Source organism: Mustelus asterias, unplaced genomic scaffold, assembly GCF_964213995.1.
Source record: "Mustelus asterias unplaced genomic scaffold, sMusAst1.hap1.1 HAP1_SCAFFOLD_627, whole genome shotgun sequence".
Lineage (NCBI taxonomy): Eukaryota > Metazoa > Chordata > Chondrichthyes > Carcharhiniformes > Triakidae > Mustelus > Mustelus asterias.
This window is the reverse complement of record NW_027590576.1, coordinates 36,666-63,392: the sequence shown is the minus strand read 5'-3', so window position 1 is coordinate 63,392 and position 26,727 is coordinate 36,666. Positions and strand designations below refer to the sequence as shown.

The following is a 26,727-nucleotide window of genomic DNA, read 5'->3' as shown; positions in this document are numbered from 1 at the left end:
CAAATCAGCACGAGTGGGTACGATCTAGTGGCCATTACAGAAACGTGGCTGAAAGGTGACCAGGACTGGGAGATGAATATCCAGGGGTATCAGGCGTTTAGGAAGAATAGACAGGAAGGAAAAGATGGTGGGGTCGCGCTATTAATAAGAGATAATATCAGGGTAGTACTGAGGGATGACATAGGCTCTGAGGAACAAAACGTGGAATCATTATGGGTAGAGATGAGGAATAGTAGAGGGAGAAAGACACTAGTAGGTGTGGTATATAGGCCCCCAAATAATAATGTTGAGGTAGGGAGGGCTATAAACAAGCAGATAAGGGATGCGTGTAAAAACGGAACGGCAATAATCATGGGGGACTTCAACATGCACATTGACTGGCAGACTCAAGTCGGTAAGGGTGGAATGGAGGAAGAGTTCTTAGAATGCTGTCGGGATAGTTTCCTTGAACAGCATGTTACGGAACCGACGAGGGAACGAGCTATTTTGGATCTGGTATTGTGTAACGAGGTAGGTAGAATTAAGGATCTTATTGTGAAGGACCCTCTTGGGTCTAGTGACCACAATATGGTCGAATTTCTGATTCAGATGGAAGAGGAGAAAGTTTGGTCCCAAACCAGTGTCCTCTGTTTGAACAGAGGGAAATATGATAGGATGAGGGATGAATTGGCTAAGGTAGACTGGGAGAGCAGGCTGGCAGGTAGGATAGCTGAGGAACAGTGGAGGATTTTTAAGGAGATCCTTTTCAGTTCTCAGCAAAAATATATTCCAGCAAAAAACAAGGATTGTAAGAAAAGGGAGAACCAGCCGTGGATAACGAAGGAAATAAAGGAGAGTATTAAAATAAAAACAGCTGCGTACAGAGTGGCCAAAAATAGTGGAGAAACAAGTGATTGGGAAAAATTTAAGAAACAACAAAGAGAGACTAAGAAAGCGATAAAGAAAGGAAGGATAGACTATGAAGCTAGGCTAGCAATTAATATAAAAAATGATAGTAAAAGTTTTTATAAATATATAAAAAGGAATAGAGTGGCTAGAGTGAATGTTGGACCCTTGGAGGACGAGGGGGGGAGTTAATAGTGGGAAATGAGGATATGGCTGAGTCTTTAAATAAGTTTTTTGTGTCGGTCTTCACGGTGGAGGACACAAATAGTTTGCCAAATATTAACGATAGAGGGTTGGCAGCAGGAGAAATACTTAATACAATTAATGTTACCAGAGAGGCAGTGCTGGGTAGACTAATGGGACTGAAGGTGGACAAGTCCCCGGGTCCGGATGGAATGCATCCCAGGGTATTGAAAGAAATGTCAGAGGTAATAGTGGATGCGTTAGTGATTATTTATCAAAACTCGTTGCATTCTGGGGTAGTGCCGGTTGATTGGAAAACGGCTAATGTTACGCCGCTGTTTAAAAAAGGAAGGAGACAAAAGGCGGGTAACTATAGGCCGGTCAGCTTAACGTCTGTAGTAGGGAAAATGCTGGAATCCATTATTAAAGAGGAGATAGCAGGGCATCTGGATAGAAATGGTTCGATCAATCAGACGCAGCATGGATTCATGAGGGGAAAGTCGTGCTTGACGAACATGTTGGATTTTTATGAAGATGTGACTAGGGCGGTTGATGGAGGAGAACCGGTGGATGCGGTGTTTTTGGATTTCCAAAAGGCGTTTGATAAGGTGCCCCATAAAAGGCTACTGAAGAAGATTAGGGCACACGGAGTTGGGGGTAGTGTGTTAAAGTGGATTGGGGACTGGCTATCCGACAGGAAGCAAAGAGTCGGAATAAATGGGTGTTTTTCCGGTTGGAGGAAGGTAACTAGTGGCGTGCCGCAGGGATCGGTACTCGGGCCGCAACTATTTACCATTTATATAGATGATCTGGAGGAGGGGACGGAGTGTAGGGTAACGAAGTTTGCAGACGACACAAAGATAAGTGGAAAAGTGAATCGTGTGGAGGACGGAGAAGATCTGCAGAGAGATTTGGACAGGCTGAGTGAGTGGGCGAGGATATGGCAAATGGAGTATAACGTTGAGAAATGCGAGGTTATACACTTTGGAGGAAATAATAACAAATGGGATTACTATCTCAATGGAAACAAATTAAAACATGCTACCGTGCAAAGGGACCTGGGGGTCCTTGTGCATGAGACGCAAAAGCCCAGTCTGCAGGTACAACAGGTGATCAAGAAGGCAAATGGGATGTTGGCCTATATTGCGAAGGGGATAGAATATAAAAGCAGGGATGTCTTGATGCACCTGTACAGGGCATTGGTGAGGCCGCAGCTGGAATACTGTGTGCAGTATTGGTCCCCTTATATGAGGAAGGATATATTGGCATTGGAGGGAGTGCAGAGAAGGTTCACCAGGTTGATACCGGAGATGAGGGGTTTGGATTATGAGGAGAGGCTGAGGAGATTGGGTTTGTACTCGTTGGAGTTTAGAAGGCTGAGGGGGGATCTTATGGAGACTTATAAGATAATGCGGGGGCTGGATAGGGAGGAGGCGGAGAGATTCTTTCCACTTAGGAAGGAAGTTAAAACTAGAGGACACAGCCTCAAAATAAAGGGGGGTCGGTTTAAGACAGAGTTGAGGAGGAACTTCTTCTCCCAGAGGGTGGTGAATCTCTGGAATTCTCTGCCCACTGAGGTGGTGGAGGCTACCTCGCTGAATATGTTTAAAGCGCGGATGGATGGATTCCTGATCGGTAAGGGAATTAAGGGTTATGGGGATCAGGCGGGTAAGTGGTACTGATCCACGTCAGATCAGCCATGATCTTATTGAATGGCGGGGCAGGCTCGAGGGGCTAGATGGCCTACTCCTGCTCCTATTTCTTATGTTCTTATGTTCTTATGTACAGACCCAGTGTCTTCAACCGTTCCTCTTCATTCCAGGGATCATTCTTGTGAACCTCCTCTGGACCCGTTCCAAGGCCCAGCACATCCTTCCTTCGATACGGGGCCCAAAACTGCTCACAATACTCCAAATGGGGTCTGACCAGAGCCTTATACAGCCTCAGAAGTACATCTCTGCTCTTGTATTCTAGCCCTCTCGATATGAATGCGAACATTGCATTTGCCTTCCTAACTGCCGACTGAACCTGCACGTTAACCTGAAGAGAATCCTGAACAAGGACTCCCAAGTCCCTTTGTGTTTCTGATTTCCGAAGCATTTCCCCATTTAGAAAATAGTCTCAGCCTCCACTCCTCCTTTCCTGTGTGTATAACCTCACACTTTTCCACATTGTATCCCATCTGTCACTCCTTTCCCCACTCTCCTAACCTGTCCCAGTCCTTCTGCAGCCCCCCTGCTTCCTCAATACTACCTGTCCCTCTACATACCACCTCTCTCCACTGGACTCCACAGGGATCTATAGATCAGTGAGCCTTGTTAATCCTCCAGACAGAATTCTTCAACTGGAGGCATTAAAAATAAAACAAGACTTACTCCAACTTATAAATCAAACCAAAACCTCATGGCAGACTGGGGCAGAAGGTGACCCCGTGGCAGACTGGGGCAGAAGGTGACCCCGTGGCAGACTGGGGCAGAAGGTGACCCCGTGGCAGACTGGGGCAGAAGGTGACCCCGTGGCAGACTGGGGCAGAAGGTGACCCCGTGGCAGACTGGGGCAGAAGGTGACCCCGTGGCAGACTGGGGCAGAAGGTGACCCCGTGGCAGACTGGGGCAGAAGGTGACCCCGTGAAAGACTGGGGCAGAAGGTGACCCCGTGGCAGACTGGGGCAGAAGGTGACCCCATGGCAGACTGGGGCAGAAGGTGACCCCGTGGCAGACTGGGGCAGAAGGTGACCCCGTGGCAGACTGGGGCAGAAGGTGACCTCATGGCGGACTGGGGCAGAAGGTGACCCCGTGGCAGACTGGGGCAGAAGGTGACCCCGTGGCAGACTGGTGCAGAAGGTGACCCCGTGGCAGACTGGGGCAGAAGGTGACCCCGTGGCAGACTGGGGCAGAAGGTGACCCCGTGGCAGACTGGGGCAGAAGGTGACCCCGTGGCAGACTGGGGCAGAAGGTGACCCCGTGGCAGACTGGGGCAGAAGGTGACCCCGTGGCAGACTGGTGCAGAAGGTGACCCCGTGGCAGACTGGTCCAGAAGGTTAAGTCGCATGGCATCAGAGGTGAGCTGGCAAGGTGGATACAAAACTGGCTCGGTCAAAGAAAGAAGTCTCACAACACCAGGTTAAAGTCCAACAGGTTTCTTTGGTAGCAAATACCATAAGCTTTCGGAGCACTGCTCCTTCGTCGGGTGCAGTGCTCCGAAAGCTTATGGTATTTGTTACCAAATAAACCTGTTGGACTTTAACCTGGTGTTGTGAGACTTCTTACTGTGTTCACCCCAGTCCAACGCCGGCATCTCCACATCATGTCGGTCAAAGAAGACAGAGGGTAGCAGTGGAAGGGTGCATTTCTGAATGGAGGGCTGTGACAAGTGGTGTTCCTCAGGGATCAGTGCTGGGACCTTTGTTGTTTGAAATTTATATCAATGATTTGGAGGGAATTGTAACTGGATTGATCAGTGAGTTTGCGGACAACACAAAGGTTGGTGGATTTGTGGATAGCGATGAGGACCATCAGAGGATACAGCAGGATATAGATCAGTTGGAGACTTGGGCGGAGAGATGGCAGATGGAGTTTAATCCAGACAAATGTGAGGTAATGCATTTTGGAAGGTCTCATACAGATGGGAAATATACAGTAAATGGCAGAACCCTTAAGAGTATTGATAGGCAAAGGGATCTGGGTGTACAGGTACACAGGTCACTGAAAGTGGCAATGCAGATGGAGAAGGTAGTCAAGAAGGCACTTGGCATGCTTGCCTTCATCGGCCGGGGTATTGAGTTTAAAAATTGACAAGTCATGTTGACGCTTTATAGAACCTTAGTTAGGCTGCACTTGGAATATAGTGTTCAATTCTGGTCGCCACACTACCAGAAGGATGTGGAGGCTTTGGAGAGGGTACAGAAAGGATTTACCAGGATGTTGCCTGGTATGGAGGGCATTAGCTTTGAGGAGAGGTTGGAGAAACTTGGTTTGTTCTCACTGGAGCGACGGAGGTTGAGCGGAGACCTGATAGAAGTTTACAAGATTATGAGAGACATGGACAGAGTGGATAGTCAGCAGCTTTTTCCCAGGGTGGAAGAGTCAGTTACTTGGGGGCACAGGTTTAAGGTGCGAGGGGCAAGGTTTAAAGGAGGTGTATGAGACAGATCTTTTACACAGAGAGTAGTGGGTGCCTGGAACTCGTTGCCGGGGAAGGTAGTGGAAGTGGATACAGTAGTGACTTTTAAGGGGCGTCTTCATAAATCCATGAATAGGATGGGAATAGAGGGATATGGTCCCTGGAAGGGTAGGGGGTTTTAGTTAAGTTGGGCAGCATGGTGGGTGCAGGCTTGGAGGGACGAAGGGCCTGTTCCTGTGCTGTAATTTTCTTTGTTCTTTGTTCAAAAGGTTTAATAAGGAAAATTCATTTCTCCAACACTTGAGCCCTCACCCTGAGCTATTCCAATCTCCCACAAACCCCAGCAGCTCCTTGTGAATACTGAATCAGCTGACCACCAGCACATCATTTTGTCATTGGCCACACAGTTTAGTGGGTCAGCTGACCCTTACAGCTTGTTACCATTAGTCACACTCCAGGAGATCCAATGTGATCATTGATTCCATTCTAACAAGCCTCACGTCGGGACTGGGGAAGTTGCTCGATTCCATTATCAAGGATTTCATAGCTCAGCAATAGGAAAGCACTGGTGTAATCAGATAAAGTCAGCATGGATTTACAAAGGGATAATCATGCTTGAGGAATCTATTGGAGTTTTTGGAGGATGTAACTGGTAGAGTTACATAGGTGTAGGAAAAATAGGGTTGTTGTAGTGGGAGACTTCAATTTCCCTGGTATAGACTGGAAATCGCTGAGAGCAGGGACTCTGAATGGGGAGGAATTTGTAAAATGCGTACAGGAGGGTTCTTTGGAACAATATGTAGATAGCCCGCGAGAGAGGGGGCTATACTGGACCTCGAACTGGGGAATGAGCCCGGTCAGGTCTTCAAGGTTTCGGTAGGGGAACCTGTGGCAAATAGTGACCACAATTCTGTGAGCTTTAGGATAGTGATGGAAAAGGATGAGTGGTGTCCCAAGAGTAAGGTGTTGGATTGGGGGAAGGCTAACTTTAGTGGGATTAGGCAGAAATTGGCAGCTCTTGATTGGGAGAGGCTGTTTGAGGGTAAATTCACATCTGGCATGTGGGAGTCTTTTAAGGAACAGTTGTTAGGGCTTCAGGACAGGCATGTGCCTGTTAAAAAGAAGGATAGGAAGAGTAGGATTCGAGAACCGTGGATAACCAGGGAAATTGAGGGACTGGTCAAAAAGAAAAGAGAGGCGTATGGTAGGTCCAGGCAGCTAAAAACGGAGGGAGCTCTGGAGGAGTACAAAGAAAGTAGGAAAGAACTCAAACGGGGAATTAGAAGAGCAAAAAGGGGTCACGAAATGTTCTTGGCAGACAGGATTAAGGAGAATCCCAAGGCATTTTATTCATACGTTAGGAACAAAAGGGTTGTCAGGGAAAAAATCGGACCTCTCAGGGACAAAAGTGGGGAATTATGCTTGGAGCCCAAAGAAGTAGGGGAGATCCTAAATGAATACTTTGCGTCGGTATTCACAAAGGAGAAGGATGTGTTGACTGGGAGTGTCTCGGAGGGGAGTGTTGAACCGTTGGAGAAAATCTCCATTACAAAGGAGGAAGTGTTAGGTTTGTTAGAGAATATAAAGACTGACAAATCCCCAGGGCCTGATGGAATCTATCCAAGGCTGCTCAGGGAGACGAGAGATGAAATCGCTGGGCCTCTGACGCAAATCTTTGTCTCGTCACTGGACGCAGGTGAGGTCCCAGAGGATTGGAGGATAGCTAATGTGGTCCCGTTATTTAAGGAGGGTAGGAAGGATAACCCGGGGAATTATAGGCCGGTGAGCTTGACGTCCGTGGTGGGGAAGTTGTTGGAGAAGATTCTTAGAGATAGGATGTATGCGCATTTAGAAAGGAATAAACTCATTCACGATAGTCAGCATGGTTTTGTGAGAGGGAGGTCATGCCTCACTAACCTGGTGGAGTTTTTTGAAGAAGTGACCAAAATGGTTGACGAGGGAAGGGCCGTGGATGTCGTCTATATGGACTTTAGTAAAGCGTTTGACAAAGTCCCTCATGGTAGGCTGGTGAAAAAGGTTGGATCTCATGGGATAAAGGGGGAGGTGGCTAGATGGGTGGAGAACTGGCTTGGTCACAGAAGACAGAGGGTGGTAGTGGAAGGGTCTTTTTCCAGCTGGAGGCCTGTGACTAGTGGTGTTCCGCAGGGCTCTGTATTGGGACCTCTGCTGTTTGTGATTTATATAAATGATCTGGAAGAAGGTGTAACTGGGGTGATCAGTAAGTTTGCGGACGACACAAAATTGGCAGGACTTGCAGATAGTGAGGAGCATTGTCAGAAGCTACAGAAGGATATAGATAGGCTGGAAATTTGGGCAAAGAAATGGCAGATGGAGTTCAATCCTGATAAATGCGAAGTGATGCATTTTGGTAGAAATAATGTAGGGAGGAGCTATATGATAAATGGCAGAACCATAAAGGGTGTAGATACGCAGAGGGACCTGGGTGTGCAAGTCCACAGATCCTTGAAAGTGACGTCACAGGTGGAGAAGGTGGTGAAGAAGGCATATGGCATGCTTGCCTTTATAGGACGGGGCATAGAGTATAAAAGTTGGGGTCTGATGTTGCAGATGTATAGAACGTTGGTTCGGCCGCATCTGGAATACTGAGTCCAGTTCTGGTCGCCACACTACCAGAAGGACATGGAGGCTTTGGAGAGAGTACAGAGGAGGTTTACCAGGATGTTACCTGGTATGGAGGGGCTTAGTTATGAGGAGAGATTGGGTAAACTGGGGTTGTTCTCCCTGGAAAGACGGAGGATGAGGGGAGACTTAATAGAGGTGTATAAAATTATGAAAGGCATAGATAGGGTGAACGGTGGGAAGCTTTTTCCCAGGTCGGTGGTGACTTTCACGAGGGGTCATTGGTTCAAGGTGAAGGGGGGGAGGTTTAACACAGATATCAGACGGACATATTTTACACAGAGGGTGGTGGGGGCCTGGAATGCGCTGCCAGGCAAGGTGGTGGAGGCGGACACACTGGGAACGTTTAAGACTTATCTAGACAGCCATATGAACGGAGTGGGAATGGAGGGATACAAAAGAATGGTCTAGTTTGGACCAAGGAGCGGCGCAGGCTTGGAGGGCCGAAGGGCCTGTTCCTGTGCTGTATTGTTCTTTGTTCTTTGAGTTGGCTGAGGAGAACCAGTGGATGTGGTTTATGGCCCCGTCATAGTGACACCCACTGTGGGACCCAGTTGAAAGTCCACTGGCCCCATGGCGGGATTGGATGATCGAGGCAGTGGGCAGGATGGAAAACCCCACCCATCATCACCACGACCTGCCACTAACTCCCACCTCCCCAGGTGGTTGAGCTGGGTGTCCCCCTACACCTTACCTGTTGAACCTGTACCATCCGTAGACAAGATCCTTGTCACACTGCCGCTGTCCCACACACTCTGTCTCAGTACAATCGCTGCTTCTCCAGGTCTGGTTCAGCACCGTGTGATCTACACACGGGTCAGGGAGCGCTGAGTTTGGGTCTGAGTGACAGAGAGATGTTTAACGCTAACAGATAAAGTACAGTCAATGTCAGAAACCTGTGACCACCCTCTCCCTCCCTCACTCAGATAACAACAACCTCAATGCAAGAGGGAGTGTTGGGGGATGGGGAAACCTCAGTGATGTGGAGGGATTGGGGAAAGTCGGGGAATGTTCTCCACGGGGAAGAGGTGAAGGCGGAGAGGAGATTTGATCGAGGGGCTGAGGATCACGGGGAGGGTCTGGGACAGAGTCGAGAGGGAGAAACGGTTCATGTTGAGGGGGTCGGGTTGAGAACGAGAAGGGACAGAGACAGTTTCACAGGTAGAGAAGCGATGGGGACACGAGGAGAAATGTTTTCACACGGCGAGTGGTTAGGGTGTGGAGTGAGCTGTCTGAGAGTGTGGGGGAGGCAGCTTCAATCGAGGGATTCGAGAGGGAATTAGACTAGTATTCGGAAAGCGGAATGTGCCGGGGCCGCCCCGCCCCTCGGTCCCTGGCCCCACTCCGTCACTCCGTCCCACTCCGCCCCTCAGTCGCTCCGCCCCTCAGTCGCTCCGCCCCTCTCCCCATAGTCGCTCCATCCCTCTCCCCTCAGTCGCTCCGTCCCTCTCCCCTCAGTCGCTCCGTCCCTCTCCCCTCAGTCGCTCCGTCCCTCTCCCCTCAGTCGCTCCGTCCCTCTTCCCTCAGTCGCTCCGTCCCTCTCCCCTCAGTCGCTCCGTCCCTCTCCCCTCAGTCACTCCGTCCCTCTCCCCTCAGTCGCTCCGTCCCTCTCCCCAGTCGCTCCGTCCCTCTCCCCTCAGTCGCTCCGTCCCTCTCCCCTCAGTCGCTCCGTCCCTCTCCCCTCAGTCGCTCCGTCCCTCTCCCCTCAGTCGCTCCGTCCCTCTCCCCTCAGTCACTCCGTCCCTCTCCCCTCAGTCGCTCCGTCCCTCTCCCCTCAGTCGCACCGTCCCTCTCCCCTCAGTCGCTCCGTCCCTCTCCCCTCAGACGCTCCGTCCCTCTCCCCTCAGTCGCTCCGTCCCTCTCCCCTCAGTCGCTCCGTCCCTCTCCCCTCAGTCGCTCCGTCCTTCTCCCCTCAGTCGTTCCGTCCCTCTCCCCTCAGACGCTCCGTCCCTCTCCCCTCAGTCGCTCCGTCCCTCTCCCCTCAGTCGCTCTGTCCCTCTCCCCTCAGTCGCTCCGTCCCTCTCCCCTCAGTCGCTCCGTCCCTCTCCCCTCAGTCGCTCCGTCCCTCTCCCGTCAGTCGCTACGCCCTTCCCCCTCAGTCACTACGCCACTCCCTCCTCAGTCACTCCGTCCCTCTCCCCTCAGTCACTCCGTCCCTCTCCCGTCAGTCACTCCATCCCTCTCCCCTCAGTCACTCCGTCCCTCTCCCCTCAGTCAATCCGACCCTCTCCCCTCAGTCACTCCGTCCGTCTCCCCTCAGTCACTCCGTCCCTCTCTTCTCAGTCATTCCGTCCCTCTCTTCTCAGTCATTCCGTCCCTCTCCCCTCAGTCACTCCGTCCCTCTCCCCTCAGTCACTCCGTCCCTCTCCCCTCAGTCGCTCCGTCCCTCTCCCCTCAGTCGCTCCGTCCCTCTCCCCTCAGTCACTGGGTGTGTCAGTGTCCCGGTATATCCAGTGTTGCCCTCCTGGGTCATTTTGAAACAGCAATGTACCTGTGCAATAAGCAGTGACACAGCCTTTTTTCGATTTCAGGTCATAGACAAAGTAACTGCCGCAGTTTTTAATCTTTATCTCTCGCTTCCAGCTGCAGTGTTTCCCCTTCCAGTTAAAACAAACTGTCCAGTTTACTTCCCCCTGTTCCCGGGTGGGATGTGATCCTGAAATAGAACAAGAACAAAGAACAGTACAGCACAGCACAGGAAACAGGCCCTTCGGCCCTCCAAGCCTGTGCCGCTCCTTGGTCCAACTAGACCAATCGTTTGTATCCCTCCATTCCCAGGCTGCTCATGTGACTATCCAGGTAAGTCTTAAACGATGTCAGCGTGCCTGCCTCCACCACCCTACTTGGCAGCGCATTCCAGGCCCCCACCACCCTCTGTGTAAAAAACGTCCCTCTGATATCTGAGTTATACTTCGCCCCTCTCAGCTTGAGCCCGTGACCCCTCGTGATCGTCACCTCCGACCTGGGAAAAAGCTTCCCACTGTTCACCCTATCTATCCCCTTCATAATCTTGTACACCTCTATTAGATCTCCCCTCATTCTCCGTCTTTCCAGGGAGAACAACCCGAGTTTACCCAATCTCTACTCATAGCTAAGACCCTCCATACCAGGCAACATCCTGGTAAATCTTCTCTGCACTCTCTCTAACGCCTCCACGTCCTTCTGGTAGTGCAGCGACCAGAACTGGACGCAGTATTCCAAATGTGGCCTAACCAGCGTTCTATACAGCTGCATCATCAGACTCCAGCTTTTATACTCTATACCCCGTCCTATAAAGGCAAGCATACCATATGCCTTCTTCACCACCTTCTCCACCTGTGTTGCCACCTTCAAGGATTTGTGGACTTGCACACCCAGGTCCCTCTGTGTTTCTATACTCCTGATGACTCTGCCATTTATTGTACAACTACTCCCTACATTATTTCTTCCAAAATGCATCACTTCGCATTTGTCCAGATTAAACTCCATCTGCCACCTCTCCGCCCAATTTTCCAGCCTATCTATATCCTGCTGTATTGCCCGACAATGCTCTTCGCTATCCGCAAGTCCAGCCATCTTCGTGTCATCCGCAAACTTGCTGATTACACCAGTTACACCTTCTTCCAAATCATTTATATATATCACAAATAGCAGAGGTCCCAGTACAGAGCCCTGCGGAACACCACTGGTCACAGAGGTGTATAAATATTGGAGAGTGTAAGTGATGTGAACAGTGCTGGACAGTGAGTGTAAATCTGATATTGTAAAGTCTGACTCTACCCTGTAACCAGCCTGGATATTCTGTGGAGCAGCGTCCCGGTGTGACCCAAGTCTCCAGAATCTTCCATCCGCCAGAACTGGAACAACAATCACAGAGTCAGAGAATTACAGAATGATACAGCTGAGAATGAGCGCCATTCAGTCCCCTATGTCCCTGCTATCCCCTGTGAATGGTCTGTCAAATAACGTCCACCTCCCCTTCCCTCCTATAAGACCATAAGACACAGAATGAGGCCCCTCGGCCCATCGAGTCTGCTTCGCCATTCAATCATGGAGGTACACCCACTGTGCTGTTAGGGAGACAGTGCCAGGATGGAGAGAGAACATAGAACATAGAAACATATAAATCCTACAGTACAGAAAGAGGCCATTCGGCCCATCGAGTCTGCACCGACCACAATCCCACCCAGGCCCTACCCCCAAATCCCTACATATTTTACCCGCTAATCCCTCTAATCTACGCATCTCAGGACACTAAGGGGCAATTTGAACATGGCCAATCAACCTAACCCGCACATCTTTGGACTTAGCGACTGCTGTTCCCCACTCCCCTCCCGTACTGATATCTCTGACCATCGCCGTAGTTACTGTGTCTACACTCACACTTCCTTCCCGGTGTACCCAGTTTATCAGGAAATGCCCCCGTTCTTTACCTTTTAAACCAGTACCAGCCTTCATCAAGTTGCTGATCACACATCCCCTTGTCAGAACATTCTTTCTCTTTGCAATCGGCGCTCCTCCAGGTATCGTTCAGGACGGTGTGATCCTTACACGGGTCAGTCAGTGCAGGGTCTGTGACTGAGAGACAGAGAGATGTTTAATGTGAATACAAAGTACACTTCGTGTCACAAAGAGACTTGTGATTACCAAAGAACCGATAAGCTCGGATTCTCCCCCTGCCTAACAAATATACCCCCACGCCCCCCCCCCCCCCCGGGCCCTGCCCGACAAATATACCCCCCCCCCTCAGCCCCCCTTCCCCCCACCACCCTCCCCCCCACCGCCCCCCCCTCCCCCACCACCACCACCTTCCCACCCCCCCCCCCCCCCCCCCCCACGGGGCCCTGCCCGACAAATATACCCCCCCCCCCCGACCCATTCCTCGGCCCCCATCCCCCCCCCCGCCCCACTCCCCCCCGGGCCCTGCCCTATTGTAAATATCACAAACTCAATCTCGAATCTTTCCCCCCTTGTCCGAACCAGGCTTCTATCTGACTCCCAGTGAAACCTCGTCCCTCTGTCTCACACCTGAGACATAGTCCCCCCGCCGTTCGAGATGAACCATTGCGGCCCAGGCAAAGGAACACGGCAATAAACCGAACAGAGACACCGCAAATGATCAAGCTGCTCAGATGGGCAGAACGATGGCAAATGGAATTTAACCCTGAAAAGTGTGAGGTGAGGCATTTTCGGGGGGACTCACAAGGCAAGGGAATAAATACACAGTGAACATTAGGGTGCTGGGACAGAGTACCAGAGGGAACTTGGGGTGCGTGTCCATCGATCCCTGAAGGCAGCAGGACAGGGAGATAAGGTGGTTCAGAAGGAATACGGGGATACTTGCCTTTATTAGCTGAGGCAGGGAATATAAGAGGAGGAAGGTTACAATGGGAGCTGTATAAAACGCTTGTTCAGACACAGCTACAGTACTGTGTGCAGTTCTGGTCACCACACTTTTAGAAGGATGTGATCACAGTGGAGACAGAGAGGGAGTGCAGAGGAGATACACTGGAATGTCGCCTGGGCTGGAGCGTCCCAGCTATGGCGAGAGGCTGATTAGGGTCGGGTTGTTTTCCTCAGAGCTGCAAAGGCTGAGGAGGAGGAAACTGGATTGAGGTGTCCAAAATTATAAAGGGACATAGATCGGATAGACAGGGAGAAACTGTGCCACGTAGCAATTAAAAGCAGAAGATCGAGAAGCAGGAGTAGGCCATCTGGCTCCTCGAGCCTGCTCCTCCATTCAATAAGATCATGGCTGATCTCTTCGTGCACTCAGCTCCACTTACCCGCCCACTCACCATTACCCTTATTACCTTTACTGATCAAAAATCAATCTGTCCTTGCCTTAAAAATATTCAATGTGGCAGCGTCAGCTGCTTCACTGAGCAGGAAATTCCACACCCTTTGGGTGAAGAAGTTCCTCCTCAATCCAGTCCACCTCCGCTCCCCCTTATTTTGAGTCTATGCCCCCTAGTTCTAGGATCACCTGCCAGTGGATAAAATGTCCCTGCTTCTATCTTATCATTTCCCTTCATAATCTTATATTTTCTATAAGATCTCCCCTCATTCTTCTGAATTCCAGTGAGTATAGCCCCAGTCTACTCAGCCTCTCCTCAAAAACCAACCCTCTCAACTCAACCTAGTGAATTTCCTCTAAGTGCCAATACATCCTATCTCAAGTCAGGAGACCAAAATTGTACACAGCACAGTGTAAAAGCCTCTTAGTGTCCAATGTATGGGTTAGGTGGATGGGCCATGCTAAATTGCCCCTTAGTATCCAAAGATGTGCAGGTTAGGTGGATTGGAAATGCCAGATCGCTCCTTATTGTCCAACTATGTTTTCTTTTCCTGCATTGGCCAGGCTACATTGCCATTTGGTGTCCAAAGATGAACAGGTTAGGTGGATTGACCATGCTAATTTGGCAATTAGTGTCCAAAGAACTTAAAAACACAAGAACTAGGAGCAGCAGTCGGCCATCTTGCCCCTTGATCCTGCTCCGCCATTCAATAAGATCATGGATGATATTTTAGTGGAATCAGCTCCACTTACTCGCCCATTCGCTGTAACCCTTAATTCATTTACTGTTCAAAAATCTATCTATCCTCGCCTTAAAAATATTCAATGAGGGAGCCTCAACTGTTTCACTGGGCAGGGAATTCCAGACCCTTTAGGTGAAAAAGTTCCTCCTCAACTCAATCCTAAATCTGCTCCCCCTTATTTTGAGGCTGTGCCACCTAGTTCGAGTGGAAACAACCTCCCTGCTTCTATCTCATCGATTCCCTTCATAATCTTATATGTATCTGTAAGATCTCCCCTTATTCTTCTGAATTCCAATGTGTATAGCCCCAGTCTACTCAGTCTCTCCTCAGAAGCCAACCCTCTCTACTCCAGAATCAACATAGTGAATCTCCTATGAGTGTCAATACATCCTTTCTCAAGTAAGGAGACCAAAATTGTACACAGTACAGTGTAAAAGCCTCTTAGTGTCCAAAGATGTATAGATTAGGTGGTTTGGCCATGCTAAATTGCCGCCTTAGTATATAAAGATGCATATGTTCGGAGGATTGGCCATGCTTAATTTCCCCTTAGTATCTAGCAATGTTTAGGTCAGGTGGATTGGCCATGCTAAATTGCCCCTTCGTTTCCAAAATAGTGCAGGTTGGGTGGATTGACCAGACTGAATGCTGCTTAGTGTCCACGGTGTGCAGGTTGGTTGGATTGGCCATACTAGATTCCTCCTTTTTCCAAACGATCTGCAGGTTAGGTGGAGTGGACAAAATAACTGCCCTTAGTGTCCAATGATTTGTAGGTTAGGAGGATTATCCATGCTAAATTGCCCCTTATTGTCAAATTGTCAAAGCCAGCGGCTTTGTCCGAGGCAGATCATGCCTTACGAGCCTGATTGAATTTTTTGAAGATATAACTCGACACATAGACGAGGGAAGAGCGGTAGATGTAGTTTACATGGATTTCAGCAAGGCGTTTGATAAGGTGTCCCATGCAAGGCTTATTGAGAAGGAGAAGTGGCATGGGATACAAGGGGACATTGCTTTGTGGATTCAGAACTGGCTTGCCCACAGAAGGCAAAGAGTGGTTGTACATGGGTCTTTTTCAGCATGGAGGTCGGTCACTAGTGGGGTGCCCCAGGGATCTGTTCTGGGACCCTTGCTCTTTGTGATTTTTATAAATGACCTGGATGAGGAAGTGGAAATATGGGTTGGCAAGTTTGCTGATGGCACAAAGGTTGGAGGTGTTGGGGATAGTGTAGAGGGATGTCAGCAGTTGCAACGAGACATAGATAAGATGCAAGACTGGGCGTAGAAGTGGCAGATGGACTTCAACCCAGATAAGTGTGTGGTGGTTCATTTTGGCAGGTCGAATAGGATGAAAGAATATAATATTAAGGGTAAGACGGCAGTGTGGAAGATCAGAAGGATGTTGGGGTCCGGGTTCATAGGACGCTCAAAGCAGCGTCGCAGGTAGAGGCTGTGGTTAAGAAGGCGTATGGAATACTGGCCTTCATCAATAGAGGAATTGAGTTTAGAAATCGGGAGATAATGCTGCAGCTGTATAGGACCCTGGTCAGACCCCACCTGGAGTACTGTGCCCAGTTCTGGTCGCCTCATTACAGAAAGGATGTGGAAGCCATAGAAAGGGTGCAGAGGAGATTTACAAGGATGTTGTCTGGATTGAATGGCATGCCTTATGAGGATAGGCTGAGGGAGCTCGGTCTTTTCTCCTTGGAGAGACGAAGGATGAGAGGTGACCTGATAGAGGTGGACAAGATGTTGAGGGGTATTGATAGAGTGGATTCTCAGAGGCTTTTACCCAGGGCTGAAATGGTTGCCACAAGAGGTCACAGGTTTAGGGTGCTGGGGAGTAGGTACAGAGGAGATGTTAGGGGTAAGTTTTTCACTCAGAGGGTGGTGGGTGCGTGGAATCGGCTGCCGGTAGTGGTGGTGGAGGCGGATTCGATCGGGTCTTTTAAGAGACTTTTGGATAAGTTCATGGAAGTTAGTAAGATAGAGGGTTATGGGTAAGCCGAGTAGATAGGGACATGTTCGGTGCAACTTGTGGGCCGAAGGGCCTGTTTGTGCTGTAGCTTTTCTATGTTCTATGATGTGCGAATATGGTAAGGTGGTATGGATTGACCATGCTAAATTGACCTTTACATTCCAAAGATGTGGAATTTTAATGCATTGGCCGTGCTAAAATGCTCCGTTGTGTCCAAAGATGTGTAGTTTGGGTGGATTGACCATGGTAAATTGCCCTTTAGTGTCCAAAGATGTGTAGGGTGGGGGAATGATCATTGCAAACTGCCCCTTAGTGACAACAGATGTGAAGGTTAAGTGGATTGGCCATTGTAAATTGCTCCTTAGTGTCCAGAGATGTGTGCATCAGAAGGATTCGCCGAGCAAAAGTGCCTTTGATTCTAACGGTGTGTCGGTTAGGTGGATTGGCCATTCCGAATTGCCCTTTAGTGGCCAGAGGTGTGTAGGTTAAGTGGTTTGGCCATGCAACATTGCCTCTTAGTGTCAAATGATGTGTAGTTTTAATGAACTGGACATGTTAAATTGCCCCTTTTTGTCCAAAACTATGCAGATTAGGTGGATTGGCCATGGAAAATTGCCCTTTGGTGTCCAAACATGTGTAGGTTGGGTGAATGACAATTGTAAATTTCAACTTAGTGTCCAAAGATGTGTAGGTTAGGGGGATTCGCCATGCTAAATTGGCCTTTAGTGTCCAAGGAACATACAAACATAAGAACTAGGAGCAGGAGTCGGCCATTTTGCCCCTCGAGCCTGCTCCGCCATTCACTAAGATCATGGTGATCTTTTCGTGGACTCAGCTCCACTTACCCACCCGCTCACCGTAACCCTTAATTCCTTTACTGTTCAAAATCTATCTAACTTTGCCTTAAAAACATTCAATGAGGTCGCCTCAACTGCTTCACTGGGCAGGGAATCCCGCAGATTCACAAACCTTTAGAACCATAGAAAATTACAGCTCAGAAACAGGCCTTTTGGCCCTTCTTGTCTGTGCCGAACCATTTTTTGCCTCGTCCCACTGACCTGCACTTGGACCATATCCCTCCACACCCCTCTCATCCAAGTTTTTCTTAAATGTTTACCACTTTATCCGGCAGTTCATTCCACACTCCCACCACTCTCTGCGTGAAGAAGGCCCCCCTAATATTCCCTTTAAACTTTTCTCCTTTCACCCTTAACCCATGCCCTCTGGTTTTTTTTCTCCCCGAGCCTCAGCGGAAAAAGCCTGCTTGTATTCACTCTATCTATACCCATCAAAATCTTATACACCTCTATCAAATCTCCCCTCAATCTTCTCCACTTCAGGGAATAAAGTCCCAACCTATTCAATCTCTCTCTGTAACTCACACTTTGTGTGAAGAAGTTCCTCCTCAGCTCAGTCCTAAATCTGCTCCCCCTATTTTGAGGCCGTTCTAGTTTCACCTGCCAGTGGAAACAACCTCCCAGCTTCAGTCTTATCTATTCCTTTCATAATTGTACCTGTTTCTATTACATCCCGCCTCATTCTTCTGAATTCCAATGAGTCTATTAATCCCAGCCTAGTCAGTCTTTTCTCATAAGCCAATCCTCTCAGTTCTAGAATCAACCTAGTGAATCTAGGGCGGCACGGTAGCACAGTGGTTAACACTGCTGCTTCACAGCTCCAGGGTCCCGGGTTCGATTCCCGGCTCGGGTCACTGTCTGTGTGGAGTTTGCACATTCTCCTCGTGTCTGCGTGGGTTTCCTCCGGGTGCTCCGGTTTCCTCCCACAGTCCAAAGATGTGCGGGTTAGGTTGATTGGCCAGGTTAAAAATTGCCCCTTAGAGTCCTGAGATGCGTAGGTTAGTGGGATTAGCGGGTAAATATGTGGGGGTAGGGCCTGGGTGGGATTGTGGTCGGTGCAGACTCGATGGGCCGAATGGCCTCCTTCTGCACTGTAGGGTTTCTATGATTCTATGAATCTCCTCTGCACCCCCTCCAGTGCCAGTATATCCTTTCTCAAGTAAGGAGACCAAAACTGGACACAGTACTCCAGGTGTGGCCTCACCAGCACCTTATACAGCTGCAACATAACCTCCCTGTTTGTAAACTCCATCCCTCCACCAATAGAAACCGAGAAAAACTACAGCACAAACAGGCCCTTCGGCCCACAAGTTGTGCCGAACACCTTCTCGACCTACCGATAACCCTCCATCCTACTAAGTCCCATGTACTCATCCAGGAGTCTCTTAAAAGACCCTATTGAGTCCGCCTCCACCACCACTGACGGCAGCCGATTCCACTCGCCCACCACCCTCTGTGTGAAAAACTTACCCCTAACATCTCCCCTGTACCTACCCCCCAGCACCCTAAACCTGTGTCCTCTCGTAGCAGCCATTTCCACCCTGGGAAAAAGCCTCAGGGAGTCCACCCGATCGATGCCTCTCAACATCTTATACACCTCTATCAGGTCTCCTCTCATCCTACGTCTCTCCAAGGAGAAAAGACCGAGCTCCCTCAGCCTATCCTCATAAGGCATGCCACTCAATCCAGGCAACATCCTTGTAAATCTCCTCTGCACCCTTTCAATCTTTTCCACATCCTTCATATAGTGAGGTGACCAGAACTGAGCACAGTACTCCAAGTGGGGTCTGACGAGGGTCTTATATAGCTGCATCATTATCCCCGGACTCCTAAACTCAATCCCTCGATTGATAAAGGCCAGCACACCATATGCCTTCTTAACCACCTCCTCCACCTGCGGGGCCGATTTCAGAGTTCTATGGACCCGTACCCCAAGGTCCATCTGATCCTCTACAGTACGAAGAGGCTTTCCCTTTATATTGTCCTCCTTCATCCCATTTGACCTACCAAAATGGACCATGACGCATTTATCTGCGTTGAAGTCCATCTGCCACTTCTCCGCCCAGTCTTGTATCCTATCTATGTCCCTCTGTAACTTCTGACATCCCTCCAGACTATCAACAACACCACCAACCTTCGTGTCGTCGGCAAACTTACCAACCCATCCCTCCACTTCCTCATCCAGGTCATTTATGAAAATGACAAACAGCAAGGGTCCCAGAACAGATCCCTGGGGCACACCACTGGTGACCGACCTCCATTTAGAAAAAGACCCATCTATACCCACTCTCTGCCTCCTTTGGGCAAGCCAGTTCTGGATCCACCGGGCAGCAGCCCCTTGGATCCCATGCCCTCTCACTTTTTCCAGAAGCCTTGCATGGGGGACCTTATCGAACGCCTTGCTAAAATCCATATAAACCACATCTACCGCCTTCCCTTCGTCAATGTGTTTAGTCACATTTTCAAAGAACTCCACCAGGCTCGTAAGGCACGATCTGCCCTTAAGCATACTAAACCTCTCTAAATGCTCATATATCCTGTCCCTCAGGATCTTCTCCATCAGCTTACCAACCACTGAGGTTAGACTCACTGGTCGGTAATTACCTGGGCTCTCCCTATTCCCCTTTTTGAAAATAGGAACCACATCCGCAATCCTCCGGCACCTCTCCCGTCTCCATCGACGACGCAAAGATCATCGCCAGAGGCTCTGCAATCTCTTCCCTCGCCTCCCACAGTAACCTGGGGTACATCCCATCCGGACCCGGCGACTTATCGATCTTGATGCCATTCAAAGATTCCAGCACAACCTCTTTCTTAAAGTCCACATACTCAATCCTTTCAGTCCACTGCACGCCCACAGTACATCCACCCAGGTCCTTCTCCTCTGTGAAAACCGAGGCAAAATACTCATTAAGCACCTCTGCCATTTCTACTGGTTCCGTACAGACTTTCCCGCCTTCACCTTTTATAGGCCCTATTCCAATGAAGGACAAAATTTCCATTTGCCTTCTTAATTACCTGCTGCACCTGCAAACCAACTTTTTTGTGTTTCATGCCTAAGGACACCCAGGTCCCTCTGCACAGCAACATCTGCAATTCTTTACCATTAAAAAATAATCCATTTTGCTGTTATTCCTACCAAAATGGGTGACCTCACATTTACCAACATTGTACTCCATCTGCCAGACCCTTGCCCCCTCACTCAGACTATCCATATCCCTCTGCAGACTTCCAGTGTCCTCTGCAAAGAAGGGAGGGGGGATATAATTGAAACTTGCGGAATACTTGGAGACCTGGATAGAGTAAATGTGGAGAGGATGCTTCCATTAGTGGGAGAGACCGGAACTCGAGGGCACAACCTCAGTGAAGGGACATTCCTTTAAAACTATGAGGAAGAATTTCTACAGCCAGGAACTCATTGCCACAAACAGCCGGGTCATTGCGGAGGCCGGGTCATTGAGTGTCTTTAAGATCGAGATAGATAGGTTCTTGATCAATAAGGTGATCAGGGGTTACAGGGAAAAGGCCGGAGAATGGGGATGGGAATCATATCAGCCATGGTTAAATGGCGGAGAAGACTCGATGGGCCAAATGGCCTAATTCTGCTCCAATATCTTATGGTCATCAGTAGATTTTTAATTCAAGATTGTTTTTATATTGAATTCAAATTCCACCATCTGCCGTGGCGGGATTCGAACCCGGGTCCCCAGATCATGAGCTGAGTTTCTGGATTGATGTCGAGCAATAATACCACTCAGCCATTGCCTCCCCTGAGAGCAATTTTGGGCCCCCTGTATCTAAGGAAGGAGGTGCCGGGCCTCAGAGAGGGAACAGAGGAGGTTCACGGGATGATCCCGGGAATGAAAGGCTCGGTGTATGAGGAGCAGTTTGAGGAGTCTGGGTCTGAACTCATAGAACCGCAGAATCCCTACAGTGCAGAGGAGGCCATTCAACCCATCGAGCCTGCACTGACCACAAACCCACACAGCTCCTATCCCTCTAACCCCACGTTTTCACTCTGCTCGTCCCCTGACACTAAGTGGCAATTTAGCAGGGCCAATGCACCTAACCTAAACATTCTTGGACACTAAGGGACAATTTGCCATGGGTAACACCTAACCTGTACGTCTTTGGACACTAAGGAGCAGTTTAGCATGGCCAATCCACCAAACCTGCACAGATGTGTGGTTAGGTGGCTTGGTCAATGTAAATTGCCCCTTAGTGTCACAAAATGTATAAATTAGTTGGATTGGCCATGCTAAATTGCCCCTTAGTGTCCAAAGATGTGTAGTGTGGGTGGATTGACCATGTTAAATTCACCTTTGGTTTCCAAAGATGTGCAGGTCAGGTGGATTAGCCATGCTAAATTGCCCCTTTTTGTCCAAAGATGTATCGGTAACATGGAATCACAACGCTAAATTGTCCTTAGAATCCAAAGATGTGCAGGTTGGGTGGATTTAGTGAACTACGATGTGTACGTTTGGTGGATTGGCAGTGATAAATCGCCCTTTGTGACCAGGTTAACTGGATTCACTCTGTTAAATTGCTCCTTAGTGTCCACAGATATGTAGGTTCGGTGGATTAGGATGCTAAATTGCCCCTTAGTGTCCAGAAATGTTTAGGTAAAGTGGATTTGCATTGCTAAATTACTCCTTTGTGTCCAAAGATCTGCAAATTATATGGATTGACCATGCTAAATTGTCCCTTAGTGTCCAAAGATGTACAGGTTATGTGGATTAACCATGGTAAATTGCCCCTTAGTGTCCCAAGATGCGTTGTTCAGATGGATTCTCCATGCTAAATCGTGTCTTTCTGTCCAATAATGTGTCGATGATTTACATTAGCCATGCTAAATTGCCCTTTAGTGCCCAAAGATGAGCAGGTGTGGATTGGCCATACTAAATTGTCCCTTATTGTCCAAGGATGAGCAGTTTAAGTGCATTGGCCATGCTAAATTACCCTTGGCATCCACAGATGCGCGGGTTAGGTGGGTTGAACATGCTTATTTCCAGCTCACTGTCTAAACATATGTAGGTTGGGTGGATTTTCAATGTTAAATTAGAACATAGAACAGTACAGCACAGAACAGGCCCTTCGGCCCACGATGTTGTGCTGAGCTTTATCTGAAACCAAGATCAAGCTATCCCACTCCCTATCATCCTGGTGTGCTCCATGTGCCTATCCAATAACCGCTTAAATGTTCCTAAAGTGTCTGACTCCACTATCACTGCAGGCAGTCCATTCCACACCCCAACCACTCTCTGCGTAAAGAACCTACCTCTGATATTCTTCCTATATCTCCCACCATGAACCCTATAGTTATGCCCCCTTGTAATAGCTCCATCCACCCGAGGAAATAGTCTTTGAAGTTCACTCTATCTATCCCCTTCATCATTTTATAAACCTCTATTAAGTCTCCCCTCAGCCTCCTCCGCTCCAGAGAGAACAGCCCTAGCTCCCTCAACCTTTCCTCATAAGGCCTACCCTCCAAACCAGACAGCATCCTGGTAAATCTTCTCTGCACTCTTTCCAGCGCTTCCACATCCTTCTTATAGTGAGGTGACCAGAACTGCACACAATATTCCAAATGTGGTCTCACCAAGGTCCTGTACAGTTGCAGCATAACCCCACGGCTCTTAAACTCAAACCCCCTGTTAATAAAAGCTAACACACTATAGGCCTTCTTCACAGCTCTATCCACTTGAGTGGCAACCTTTAGAGATCTGTGGATATGGACCCCAAGATCTCTCTGTTCCTCCACAGTCTTCAGAACCCTACCTTTGACCCTGTAATCCACATTTAAATTAGTCCTACCAAAATGAATCACCTCACATTTATCAGGGTTAAACTCCATTTGCCATTTTTCAGCCCAGCTTTGCATCCTATCTATGTCTCTTTGCAGCCTACAACAGCCCTCCACCTCATCCACTACTCCACCAATCTTGGTGTCATCAGCAAATTTGCTGATCCACCCTTCAGCTCCCTCCTCTAAGTCATTAATAAAAATCACAAAGAGCAGAGGACCAAGCACTGATCCCTGTGGCACTCCGCTAGCAACCTGCCTCCAGTCCAAAAATTTTCCATCCACCACCACCCTCTGTCTTCGATCAGACACAGTAAGAAGTCTCACAACACCAGGTTAAAGTCCAACAGGTTTATTTGGTAGCAAATACCATAAGCTTTCGGAGCAATGCTGCCAGTTACCTATCCAATCCGCCAACTTTCCCTCTATCCCACACCTCCTCACTTTCATCATAAGCCGACCATGGGGGACCTTATCAAACGCCTTACTAAAATCCATGTATATGACATCAACTGCCCTACCTTCATCGACACACTTAGTTACCTCCTCAAAAAATTGCCCCTTAATGTCCAAAAATATTTAGTTTAAGTGGATTCGCCATGTTAACTTATTCGTTAGTGTCCAAAGATGTGTAGATTGGGTGGATTGGCCATCCTAAACTGTCCCTTATTGTCCAAAGATGTGCAGGTTGGGTGGATTACCCATGATAATTTGCCTCTTATTTACCACAGATGTGCAGATTAGGTCGATTCGCCGTGATAAATTGCCCCTTATAGTGTCCCAAGATGTGTTGGATAGGAAACATCGCCATGGTAAATTGCCCATTAGTGTTTTTCTGTCCAACAATGTGTAGATTATTTACATTGGCCATGCTAAATTGCCCCTTCGTATCCAAAGATGTGCAGGTTGGGTGGATTGGCCATGCTAAATTGCCCCTTCGTATCCAAAGATGTGCAGGTTGGGTGGATTGGCCATGCTAAATTGTCCCTTATTGTCCAAAGATGTGCAGGTGAGGTGGATTAGCCATGATAATTTGCCCCTTATTTACCACAGATGTGCAGATTAGGTCGATTCACCGTGTAAATTGCCCTTTAGTGTCCAAAGATGTGTTGTTCAGATGGATTTGCCATGCTAAATTGTGACTTAGTGTCCAATGATGTGCAGTTTTACTGCATGGGTCATCCTAAATTGCACCTCAGTATCCAAAGATGTGCAGGTTAGGTGGATTGACCATGCTAACTTTCACCTTGGTATCCAATGATGTGCGGGTTTGGTGCATTGGCCATAGTAAATTGCCCTTAGTGTCCAAAGATATGTAGGTTTGGTGTATTGCCCCTGCTAAATTGCAGCATTGTGTCCAAAAATGTGCAGGTAACATTGAATCGCCATGCTAACTTGCCCCTCAGTGGCCAAAGATGAGCAGGTTGGGTGGATTGGCCGTGCTAAATTGCCCCTTAGTGTCCAAAGGTATGCAGGTTAGGTGGATTAACTGTGCTAAATTCCACCTTGCTGTCCAAAGATACGTAAGTTAGGTTGAATGGCCATGCAAAATTGTCCCTTCGTGTCCAAAGATGTGTAGTGTGAGAGGTTTGACCATGTTAAATTCACCTTTGGTTTCCAAAGACATGCATGTGAGGTGGATTGGCCAATCTAAATTGCCCCTTTTTGACCAAAGATGTATAGGTAACGTGGAAACACCATGCTAAATTGTCCTTAGTATCCAACAATGTGTAGGTTTGTTGAATTGGCAATGATAAATTGCCCCTTAGTGTCCAAAGATGTGTAGATTGGGTGGATTGACCATGCGAAATTGCCCCTGAGTGACGAAAGATGTGTAGGTTAACTGGATTCGCTATGTTAACTTGCTCCTTAGTGTGCACAGATATGTAGGTTAGGTGGATTAGGATGCTAAATTGCCCCTCAGTGTCCAGAAATGTTTAGGTAAAGTGGATTTGCCATGCTAAATTCCCCTTTTGTGTCCAAAGATGTGCAAATTATGTGGATTGGCCATGCTAAATTGCCCCTCAGTGTCCAAAGATGTGCAGGCTAGGTGGATTGGCCATGCGAGATTGCCCCAAAGTGTGCAAACATGTGCAAGTTTGGTAGAGTGGCTATGCTAGATTGTCCCTCAGTGTCCAAAGATGTGTACGTTAGGTGAAGTGGTCAGGTGAAATTGCCACTTTGTGTCTTAGTGTCCACAGATGTGTAGGCTGGGTGGATTGGCCATGCTAAATTGCCTTTTCGTGTTCAATGATCTGCAGTTTACCCCTCAGCATCCACAGATTTGTCGGTTAGGTGGATTGGGATGCTAAAATGCCCCTTAGTGTACAAATATGTTCAGGTTAGGTGGGTTGGTTATGCTAAGTTGCTCACCAGTTTCCAAAGGTGTACAGGTTAGGTGGATTGGCCCTTGTAAAATCTCATTTCCTGTCCAAAGATGTGAAGGTTAGGTGCATTGCCTCTGCTAAATTCCACCTTGCTGTCCAAAGATGTGCAGCTTACGTTGAATGGCCATGCTAAATTGCCCCCTTGTGTCCAAAGATGTGTAGTGTGGGTGTATTGACCATGTTAAATTCACCTTTGGTTTCCAAAGACGTGCATGTTCGGAGGATTAACCAGACTAAATTGTCCCTTTTTGACCAAAGATGTATTGGGAACATGGAATCGCCATGCCAAATTGTGTATCCAACAATTGTATGTTAGGTTGATTGGCCATTTTAAATTTCCCCTTCGTGACCCAAGATATGAAGGTTAACTGGGTTCGCTATGCTAAATTGTCCCTTAGCATCCACAGATATGTAGGTTCGGTGGATTGGGATGCTAAGTTGCCCCTTAGTGTCCAAAAATGATGAGGTTAAGTGGATTTGCGATGCGAAGTTACCCCTTTATGTCCAAAGATGTGCAAATTGTGCGGATTGGCCATGCTAAATTGCTTATATTATTGTCCAAAAATGTACAGGTTAGCTGGACTCGCCATAATAAATTGCCCCTTGTGTGTCCAAGCATGTGCAGATTAGGTGGATTGGCCATGCTAAATTGCCCCTTAGTGTTCAAAAATAATTCATCATGCTAAAAGTAGTCCTTTGTGTCCAAAGAAATTACGCAGAGTGACCATGCTAAATTCCTCCTTATTGTCCAAAGAGGTATAGGCTAGGTGGATTGGCCATGTTGAACTGCCGCTTAGTGTCCACAGATATGTAGCTTAGGTGGATTGGTCATGTTACATTGATCGTGACATCTACATATGTGCTGGTTAGGTGGATTGACCATGCTAAATTGCTCTTAGTGTCCAAAGATGTGCAGGTTAGGTGGGTTGGTCAGACTAAGTTGCCCTTGGTATCCACAGATGTGCAGGTTAGGTGGGTTGACCGTGCTTATTTCCAGCTCAGGATCCAAAATTGTTTCGGTTTATGTGGATTGGCCATGTTATAGAGTCATAGAGGTTTACAGCATGGAAACCAGCATGGCCCTTCAGCCCAACTTGTCCATGCCGCCCCTTTTTTTCTTAAACCCCTTAGCTGGTCCCAATTGCCCGCATTTGGCCCATATCCCTTTATACCCATCTTAGCCATGTAACTGTCTAAACACTTTTAAAAAGACAAAATTGTACCCACGTCTACTACTACCTCTGGCAGCTTGTTCCAGACACTCACCACCCTCTGCGTGAAACAATTGCCCCTCTGGACCCTTCTGTATCTCTCCGCTCTCACTTTAAACCTCTG

The 26,727-nt window shown here is 48.4% G+C and overlaps 1 protein-coding gene across 1 annotated transcript in view; it reads right to left on the bottom strand.

Annotated features, from left to right (window-relative positions):
• Positions 1-26,727, bottom strand: part of LOC144487163 (pancreatic secretory granule membrane major glycoprotein GP2-like) — a 157,641-nt gene that overhangs the window by 110,164 nt on the left and 20,750 nt on the right. Inside the window, exons 3-4 of the mRNA XM_078205222.1 lie at positions 12,264-12,408; positions 11,611-11,687 (exon numbers count right to left, since the gene is read on the bottom strand). Coding sequence (XP_078061348.1) covers positions 11,611-11,687; positions 12,264-12,408 — 222 coding nt within the window. The remainder of the gene's footprint in view (positions 1-11,610; positions 11,688-12,263; positions 12,409-26,727) is intronic.